The sequence below is a fragment of the Aristolochia californica genome, unplaced genomic scaffold (genome assembly GCF_029961685.1).
Source record: "Aristolochia californica isolate CCGP_79_NKW_82.1479 unplaced genomic scaffold, dmAriCali1.0.hap1 SCAF_2, whole genome shotgun sequence".
NCBI classification, from domain to species: Eukaryota; Viridiplantae; Streptophyta; class Magnoliopsida; order Piperales; family Aristolochiaceae; genus Aristolochia; species Aristolochia californica.
Genome location: NW_027181881.1, coordinates 38,193,059 through 38,202,754, shown reverse-complemented (window position 1 = coordinate 38,202,754; position 9,696 = coordinate 38,193,059). Strand labels below are relative to the sequence as shown.

The following is a 9,696-nucleotide window of genomic DNA, read 5'->3' as shown; positions in this document are numbered from 1 at the left end:
GTTCTTGATGGTATAAAGTGACTTAAAAGTTTAAGCCTTTTGTTGCTACTTGAACCTCTCTTGTAATCTGACCTTTGCAGTTTCAAATATCAATTTCTCTTTATAAAAAATACTATTACCAAAATTATTTTTGCGTTGAAATCGAATATCTTTTCGTCAATATATAATTTTCAATATGAAAAGTTTCGTAGAGAGGTGCGAATGCCAAGAAAACAATGGGTATTGGGACATGAAAGAAAAAAAATAGAATACAAACCTAAACTACTAGAGATGATAGATCGAAAAATGATCACATTATCTCTAAGGTTTGACCGAGTCAACTCACAAAACTTGCTTAGAAACCATGTTGATTTTCTAGAAAAGTGAGAAACTTCACTAATGTGTTGTAATTTGAGTACAATAAACCTCGATTTATAATAGAGGAAACAAGTAGAATCTGATTATAATTAAACTACCGTTGTCCCAATTATACCTAAAGTTAAACTCTAAAAAATAAGTCTATAACAATTGAACATAAATAGAAAACTTACATAATTAAAATTCCTTTAACTGAGACTCTTCTATGAGAGCTCCTCCTGTGAGACTCCTATAAGACTCCACCATATTAATTCTGGCTTTGTGAGACTTCTTACTGTGAGAGTCATACAAGATTTTTTCATATATGTTCTTCAATAGACGTCTTGCATGTAGAGACCCGATTGAACTCATTGGGAACTAAGGCACGTAACAAAAGGTTAATGGGCTTAGAGTTCATTTGAGTTGTTCCTTATGTTCCCTCGTTAGCTTTATGAGTATTTTTGTGACTAGAAAGCCATTTTCAAGCTCTTGAGGCTCGAATGGACCATTCTTGGTCACATGCCATATGTCCCAATCTATGGATCAGAGGAATAATTCCATTCTTACCTTTTGTAATCATAGTTCGTTCCATTGAACAAAGGAGGACGATTGGTAAATTGTCCTTTGGAAATGAGCAATTTATCTTGAGATACCATTTAATCAGTTCAAAATTAAGGGAATTTTGACAAGTTAAATGCTTAGCTTGCTTTGGTACCAATTGTTAGCCCGGGTAGCTTCTCAATAGGGGCGTGAATTGATATTTACAAGTTAAAATTTTAACTTAGGTGTGGAATGTAAAACATGCAATAAAATAATTACAAGATAAGATTCAATCACACACCATAGGGTGACACGAAAATTTTTGTTATCGATGTTCCCCTATTGGTATTCACCATCTAAGAACTCTTGCTTGAAAAATTCTACCATTAAAGATCTAATAGCTGAAATTACATCAAAGAGATTTTAGCTCTCTTTAAGCCACATCTACCTCAAGTACTTGCTTTTACAAATACAATCTCCCCAAGAAATTGGTTGGATTCCAGTTCTAGCTGTCCATTTCTATCTAGATTATAATAGGTTCTACATGAACCTTTTACAAAAGAAAAAGAAAAAAAAGAGTAAAACACCCTTTCACTTGAAGAGTACCTTCTCCTTAAGAAATCCAAACATCAAATTGTTGCAGCACAATGTTGTTAGAAGATGGACCCAAGCCCACGCGAGTATGAAGAAGGCCCACACATCCAAGAAGGGTGGCATGATTGTAAATAAGGTGTCATCTCATAAAGATGACACAAGGGTGTAATTAATCAATGTGAACATGTCTACTTATGTCTTTCTCATGTAAAGCATATAGCCCTAAGGGTATTGTAGGCATTGTAAATTCGTCTAAAAAACTATAAATAGAGGCCTTTGGCTTGAAGTGGAGCACCAAGCTCTCTCTTCTTCTCAAGATCCATAGAAGACTCTCTCTCTTAGCCTAAAGGCTTTCTCTCTCTCTCTTTTCCTTTCTCTTTTCTCTACCTGAGTTCTCTCTTTGCTCTCCTCCTTTCTTCTCTTCTCTTTTCCTTCTCTTCTCCCTCTCTTATTTTGTTCGAGGTTTTAAGCATGGGGTCCTAAATTCAACAAATTTGAATATAGGATTTTGTCTTAATGAAGATGCAAGGAAAGGTGGAGGAAAATGAATGACTCTCTTTTACTCAAAAACACTTTGAGAAGTATTTGCAAGACTTTGAGAATAAAAATTTGAAGATTTTCCAATAAATATTTATTAACTTCTCTATGTGAGGTTTGGTGGGGTATTTATAACTTCTCCAAACCAAACTAGCCATTTTTTGCACATTTGCAAATGTCAGTGTTTGGATTGATCAATCACTGTAAAGTGATTGATTGATGAAACGTGTATAATGGTTATTTTTCTCTTAGGATGTGACTTATTGATCAATGATATGATCAATCAATATCTTCCCGTTGGGCCTAATTTGTTAATCAGAGTTCCCTCTGACAGTGCATTACAAGTATGATTGATTAGTGAACTTCCTATGATCGATAATGCTTTTATATCCATGACTGGCGAGATTTTGTTTGATCAATCAATCATGTAGGATGATCTATCATTCCATGTAAAATTTATTTGCATGAATACTATTGATCGATCAATCCAAGTGGGATGATCAGTCATGCTTTATAGCATGAAATGGTCATAGTTGTGACGATCGATCAATTGATTTAGGTTGATTGAGCATGCTTTATAAGCTTGCCCTATGCATTTGTAGATGATTGATCATTGGCAGAGGTTGATCAATCATTACAGTGCTAGTTCATTTGAATTATTTAAACATATGAGAATGAAAGATCCTAAGTGCTTTAACATGTTTGAAAATATGTATATGATGTTTTGAAACATTTATGAATGGAATGTGTCCTAAAGCTCCATGTTTAATATTGGACCTCAAATTGAAGGAGTTTGGACAAGCCTCTTTTACATGGATTGGATTTTGACATATACTAATGAATCCTAAACTCCAGTCTTCACTTTGTCTTCTTCTTCTAAGGTACATATTAAAGATTAGACTTTCCATGATGCTTGAAGTATGGAGTAGACTTGATTTGTTTTAAAGTTTTAGACATTGAAATGCATGTATCGTGAAGGTAAAGTATATGAAATACTTTACAAATTATCACTTCTATTAAGTTTTATTGTCATCAAAAGCAATAAGAGAGTCAAATTATGATCAACACATGTTACCCTAAAAATATACAAGGGGCAACCTTAGGTTATAAGTTTTTGAGTGAGAAGAGGACAACATAAACATCCAAAAATATGTAAAGAATTACAATCAAAAGTAGGGTTAAATAATGAGGAATAGAGTATTAACTTGTTACAATATAAAAAAGGTAATCTATTAATAAGGAAAGTAGAGGTCATAAAGTCTTCAACACCAAAAAGTTAGAGAGATATTAGCATGAAATAGAAATGTTAGACCAATTCCCATTAAGTGTCTATGTTTGTGATCTACTGCATTGCTCTCTAGTATTGTGGATATGAAATAATTAAAGAAATACCATTGGTTTGTAAAAAAGTAGAACTAAAAAATGTGGAGACCCGACCCGACCCGACCCGGTTCAAATTAAAACTTGTTACTAAATAAAAAATTACTTCCACAAATGATAATTCTAGGTTTAAAAACCTCCGGTTCGGACTTCGGACGAGTTGTCACAATGCCGCCGCCGCCGCCTTTCGAGTCATTTCAATTATAAAAAATTGAATGGAAATAAAAATTTGCCGCTGTGAAGTCTGATACGTGGAAACAAAAGCGAGCCCGCACCTCCACGATATTGAGAAAATGAGATGAAGATCAAGAAAACGCCACGCGAAATAATGATGGAATCCAGAAGTATGGTAATTTTAGTCATCGACGTGGGCCATTTCAGATGGTTTCCCGTTATAAGGGCTAACCAGCGGATCGCAGATCGCGGATCGGTTTGTGTGTTTGTCTTTCATTTTCTTCATTTATTTAACGTTGGAAAGCAGGGCCCTGGTTTTTGCTCTCTGTCGTCTCCTCTGCAGTGTCACCTGCTGTTCTGAGATAGAGATGAATATATTATGATAGCTCGGAACGAATTCCGAGGCGTTCTTTCATTACAAGACAGTAAAGAAATCTACAGGGCCAGAGCGACCTTAAGTCTTTCATCTTCTCTCATTCAATCCAGATCTCATACTCTTCCTCTCATGATAATCATGCCATGGAGTTTTTCTGTTTCGGTTTCTGCAACTAAGCCAAGCGTTGGAGTTTGAGCAGGAAGGGCAACAAACCTTCATTAAAAAAGGAGAAAAAGGAGGAGGTTTTTTGGGGTCTTGAGCTAAGCTTGTAGAAATCGGAAGTTTCTTTTCTGGATATGAACAACTGGCTGGGTTTTTCGCTGTCACCTCATTTGAGCATCGATGGAAGTGAAGCGAGAGGAGACGGGGGCGGTTCGGGCGTCGGCTGTTGTTACGAGGGATTCGGAGGAGGCGAAGAAGGATTTTCTCATCTTTCAGTAATGCCTTTGAGGTCCGATGGGTCTCTCTGTGTGATGGAAGCTTTTAGGAGATCAAATGGTGGAGGTGGGGAAAAATATTTGCATGATTTCAGTAGTTCTCTTCTGTATCCAGGTTTTTGCATTAGGAGAGTAGCTTCTCTATTGCTTTTTTTTTTCTGCATGCAGCATTAGCCATATAAAGTTTTTGTTTCAATGGTTGGTATATATTTTCGCGTTTTGGAGCTAAGAAAGGCTTTTATTTTTTTTAAATGAAACCTTCCGGGTGGCAGAGTATTCTTTTCATGCATCTGCTATCTATTCCTGTAGATTTGCTTCATCTCTGCTACGAAATTCACGAAATCTTCTGTATATTTTCTTTATGCAGTTTCGCTTGATCATCCATCGCTCTGTTGTTTCTTCATTAGAAACTGAGATGATGCAGTAGATATATGGATGACTCTGATTGTCTTCGTCTTGATTCTTTTCTTCTCTGTACTCGTTAATTCTCTTTTGAAGGGGCGGGCACACCATGACTCTTTTTTCCGTCTTTAATTTCTTCTTTCTCATGCTTTTGTGGATCTCGCCACTGGACAACTTCCTTCTGTCTATTAGTTCTTTCATTGCTCTATAATCATTCTGCCTCATACTAATAGCCTTTTTTGAAACTTGGCAGATTGGAGATACGAGAATGGCCTGCCGCTCACCACCTCCGCTACTGGCAATCCAGATAAAGAGCGTCCAAAGCTTGAAGACTTTCTGGGAGCTTATTCCAACAGTACTGCTCAAGATAATGCCAACCCAAACGCTGCTCATACCTCCCAACCTCTCTCTTCTTTCAACGACATCTACTATCAAAATCCTGATGGCACTTTCCACCAAAGAGACCAAAATAGTACTCAAAGAATTAATGTTAACATCCCTCCTGTATACAACAACGCCTCGAACGAGGTGGATACTGAAGAAAGCATCCCGAACCCATCTCTCATCCAAGCTTTTCAGCATTACCATGATAACCAGACCCTTGTCCCAACTTCCCACCTCCAAAGTCCCAACTCTAGCCCTAATCAGAACAATTTCTACCATGTTGCACTCGACGGAGCGACTTCAACTATTTCAGGGTTTAAGTCGTGGCTGAGGCAGGCGCCGTATCCCTCCGAGAAGTCTCTTACCGAAGCTAACAAGTGCAATATTCAGTCTCTTTCTCTTTCAATGACTCCCGGCTCCCAAACGAGCTCGGTGGCAACAGCTTCTGTTGCGCCGTTGGCGTCGCCGGAGGATAATCGGAAGAGACATGTCGGAAAATCTCTAGGCAGGGAGTCGGTGCCAAGGAAATCCATCGATACATTCGGTCAGCGAACGTCTCAGTATCGCGGTGTGACGAGGTGGATTTTTGTACCCTGAATTTGTACTTATCTGCTTTTCTTTATTCAGCTCTAACGTAAATGATTAAATGATTTGCTATTGAAGCACTGCGGTATCTAGATCGAGTCTCATCCAGGTTCAATGCAGTCAGAAACAGTTCTACAGTAATCACACGTATGCATGTTGATTTTGCACAGGCATAGGTGGACGGGAAGATATGAAGCCCATCTGTGGGATAACAGCTGCAGAAAGGAAGGACAAACGAGGAAAGGAAGACAAGGTAGAAGAGGAAAAAATGGAATCTATCATTCACTTTCGATTTTACATTCTTTTTTCTTTTCCGTGCTCTTTTAGCGATTTGGGTTCTCAGATTGTTTAAGAATCTTCTAACGGCTATGCTTCTTGGATTTTTTGGATCTCGACCTGCTACGATCCCGCAATCTGCTTTACATGAACAGTTTATCTGGGTATGTAATATAAAATTATTTTTCGCTCTTTACTTCTTTCTTTCTCTTTTTTTATTTTTTTCCTTTTGGATGAATACCATAAAATTGTTAGGCACGATATTTGATGCTTTTCTGTGTTTTTTATTAGGAGGATACGATAAGGAAGAAAAAGCTGCTAGGGCCTACGATTTGGCAGCTCTCAAGTACTGGGGACCTACCACCCATATTAATTTTCCTGTAAGCTGTTTTTGATTTCCTCCCTCCTTGATCGAATGTTTTAAAATTCATGTTTTTTGGTATTTTTGCTTTCGTCTTTCAGCATGCAGTATCATCCTGTTTTTTTTCTTCCCTTCCGTTGGTTTTCATCGGAAATTGTTTTTCGGATCTCTCATGCTTGCAGCTGAGTACTTACGAGAAGGAGCTCGACGAGATGAAGAACATGACTAGGCAGGAGTTCGTAGCCAACTTGAGGAGGTGAATCACCAAAATCTTTAAGGCGATTTTGAGCAATCTGGTTTCTTGGTTCTCTGCATCGAGTCTTGGAGGAATTGACTGCTGATTTTGTCTCTTCAGGAAAAGCAGCGGTTTCTCAAGAGGGGCGTCTGTGTACAGGGGGGTGACGAGGTCGTGCTCCTGCCACAAACAACTTTATTTTCTAACCCTCTATTATTTACTGCTTTGCAGCTTTTCATCATCGTCTCCAAAAAAGGACTGCAATTTCTCTGCTTCTCTGAAATATCTTGCCCTACTTCATATCTTCATACCTGAGATAGGAATTCTGAAAAAGATTTCCTTGGCAGGCACCATCAACACGGAAGGTGGCAGGCTCGGATAGGGAGGGTTGCAGGCAACAAGGATTTGTACCTGGGAACATTCAGTAAGTCTCATCTGTTTCATATCTCTCTGTAGGAAAAATGATAAGGTGCAAATGTGAGATTGATTTCTTACAGTTTGGAAAAATGTATATCTTCTCCTTTGCACATCTTCGTACATGAATCTTGCTTACCGATCATCCCACTTCAGAAAATTGATTGCCCATCTCTCTTTCCTCTTGCATGCATGGTAAAACTTTTCATAAAAGCTGCGTCGCTGTTGCACTCCCACTGGCCTTTAGCCCTTTTAATTATGAAACCTCAGTTTCCATTGCTGGTTTCGCCTTCAATTTCATGGCATATATTAAATATACGCATTCTCTGTGTTCTGTTGATTGATCAATTATATGATGTGACCTGCACCTCGGTCTCCTTTCTGAATTATTTTTTGGGTAGTGATACTTCTAAGTTGGTCCTCTCTGTTAAAAAAAAATTATTTTTCAACCTTGATTCATGAATTGACCTGCTTCTATGTTAAAATTTCTTGCTCAGATTGGAGGCGTTTCTTGCTTTCCTGTATTATATATTCTTTTCTTCTCTGATGATGGTTTTGATTTCCATCGTATAATTTGAACTTTCAATGGCAACAGGCACCCAAGAGGAAGCGGCGGAGGCTTATGATATTGCAGCTATAAAGTTCAGAGGCACAAGCGCAGTCACAAACTTCGACATCAGCAAGTATGACGTGAAACGCATTTGTTCTAGTAGCACGCTCATAGCCGGGGATCTTGCGAAGCGTTCACCCAAAGATTCATCAGCCACCGGCTCCGACGACCAAGACTCCATTGGCCGCACACAGGCTCCGCTTGCTATAACTAGGTCTGGCACGGATGAACTGACTGACATGGTGTGGACTGCCACTAATGATCAGCAGCAGGATAACCTGCAGTATGCGTCGAATTCTTCCAACAATGACAATGTTTCACTTGTTTCATCTCTGAGCAATGGCGGGGACAGTCCGAAACACCCGGGGAACAACCAAAGTGAGTCTAGTGGACGAAGGAAGGCGATGGCTAGTGGTGCTTATTACGACGGTGTTGGCGTCGGTGGTGTGGGGGAGTATTCACCATGGTTCTTCTACGGGCAGCAAGCAGTTAAGTACGAGGGTGCGGCGGATGATGGAGGCAACAATGAGAATCTGAATATGGCGGGAATGAATCGACCCAGTAATCTGTCCGTTGTTCATCAGCTGCCCATGTTTGCTCTTTGGAACGAGTAAGGAGAAATCAAATAAACAACTTCGACAGGAGAATACACATTTTTGTATCATATCCGAAACTTTTACATGGTTAACACCAATTTTGCTTTCTGATTCTTGTCAAGAACAATGCGGCTATTATTGTATGTTAGGTAAAAACATCTGTTTATTTGAATTTCCATGAATATTGAGAGTATAGGCAATGCAATTAAACGGGTTAATTCATTATCCTCTTCGTCATGGAAACAAATTCCGTGTCTTGGTAGGGAAATCGATCGTTTGAATAGGCTCCCTAAAGGAGCAGAAAATGATTCCTCTACGTGCTGTCATTTCGCCGCATGAGGAATTATAGCCATTGTTGAGTGTTGTGGAGATGGATCTCTTCAAATACTTCACCTGGAAAGGATTTTGCACTGCATCTGTCAATCAGTCTCTGCATTTATTCACGCGTACATTCGTAATCATATAGTTTTTCTCTTCCTTTGGCTTGACAGAGAGATGTTTGCAGGCTACCGACTCGAAATCATCCCTGTTGACGCCTATTTACCGACGGATGTCTCACTGGACTGGCTCGTCGTTTTTGACTCGAAGGCACCTGCGTTAAATTGTGTGCCAGTGGCATGTCTAGGGTTTTCCTTTTTTTCTGTCTATTTTTTTTTTTTAAGTATCCAGTTGCTTGTTTACTTTGTCGTCTTCGTCTCCTGTCAGTCTCTGCCTCTTAAATGACCATCCGTACACGCCCTCACATAATTTGGTTAGATTTGCCCTTGGATCTCTTGGCGTTCTCGGCAGTCCCTAAGCAGACAGAATCTATAGGACAAGATACATCATGCAGAGACATTTCTCCATCAAACCTCTGTAAAATCTGCGTGCTTTGCCGCTCTTTCAAGCTTCAAAGTCCCACCCCTACCCTGTCCCCCTCCCCCCCCCCCAAAAACCCTGACACCGCCATTACGCTTAGCCGGAGGGATTCTGAAACCTTATGGGTTTAGGGTTTCTGCAGGCCGTTTTCCTCTTTTACCCACTTTGCTGTTTTGGGACGTATGACATGTTGCCTTCTCTTCGTATTCTTTAGTAAAAGAATGCCATTAACGGTAAAAGAGAAAGAGCATCAGGGAGGGATCAGGATTGCTTCCAACATTTTGAATGGGTTGAAAGTTGAATCTCCAAACTTCAGAATCAGAGATCAGACAGGTATCGGGTCTCGTGCTCTTTCCTTCTCCGCTTTAACTTGTTAATTTGTTATACTTTTACCAACCGTACGGAATATATTCCTGCTCTTTTTCTGATTAGCATTCCTCTCTTTTTATCATCTTCTGCTTGTTCTGTTGCTTTCACTGGGAAATACTGAAAATCAGGATTCCTTTGTAGATGTTCTTGCACATCTTAATGGAGGTTAACGTCTGAATTGATTCTTTGGGTCAGGACTCAGTACGTTGGTGGTCTCTTGTCTCAAGTCTCG

At 39.4% G+C, this 9,696-nt stretch overlaps 1 protein-coding gene across 1 annotated transcript; it reads left to right on the top strand.

The window, feature by feature from the left end:
• Positions 1-3,911: 3,911 nt before the first annotated feature.
• On the top strand, positions 3,912-8,444 carry LOC137956533 (AP2-like ethylene-responsive transcription factor AIL1). Its single transcript, XM_068804071.1, has 9 exons — positions 3,912-4,441; positions 5,030-5,738; positions 5,916-5,998; positions 6,177-6,185; positions 6,313-6,401; positions 6,565-6,638; positions 6,738-6,788; positions 6,965-7,041; positions 7,627-8,444. The coding sequence occupies exons 1-9, from the start codon at positions 4,234-4,236 to the stop codon at positions 8,253-8,255; spliced, it is 1,929 nt and encodes a 642-aa protein (XP_068660172.1). The 5' UTR covers positions 3,912-4,233; the 3' UTR covers positions 8,256-8,444.
• Positions 8,445-9,696: the final 1,252 nt, after the last annotated feature.

Bases quoted from the DNA above. Each gene is read 5' to 3' on its own strand.
- LOC137956533 (XM_068804071.1), top strand. From the start codon at position 4,234: ATGAACAACTGGCTGGGTTTTTCGCTGTCACCTCATTTGAGCATCGAT. The intron at 5,739-5,915 runs GTGGATTTTTGT...GATTTTGCACAG, and splicing joins CAGTATCGCGGTGTGACGAG to GCATAGGTGGACGGGAAGAT. The intron at 6,789-6,964 runs GTCGTGCTCCTG...TTTCCTTGGCAG, and splicing joins GTGTACAGGGGGGTGACGAG to GCACCATCAACACGGAAGGT.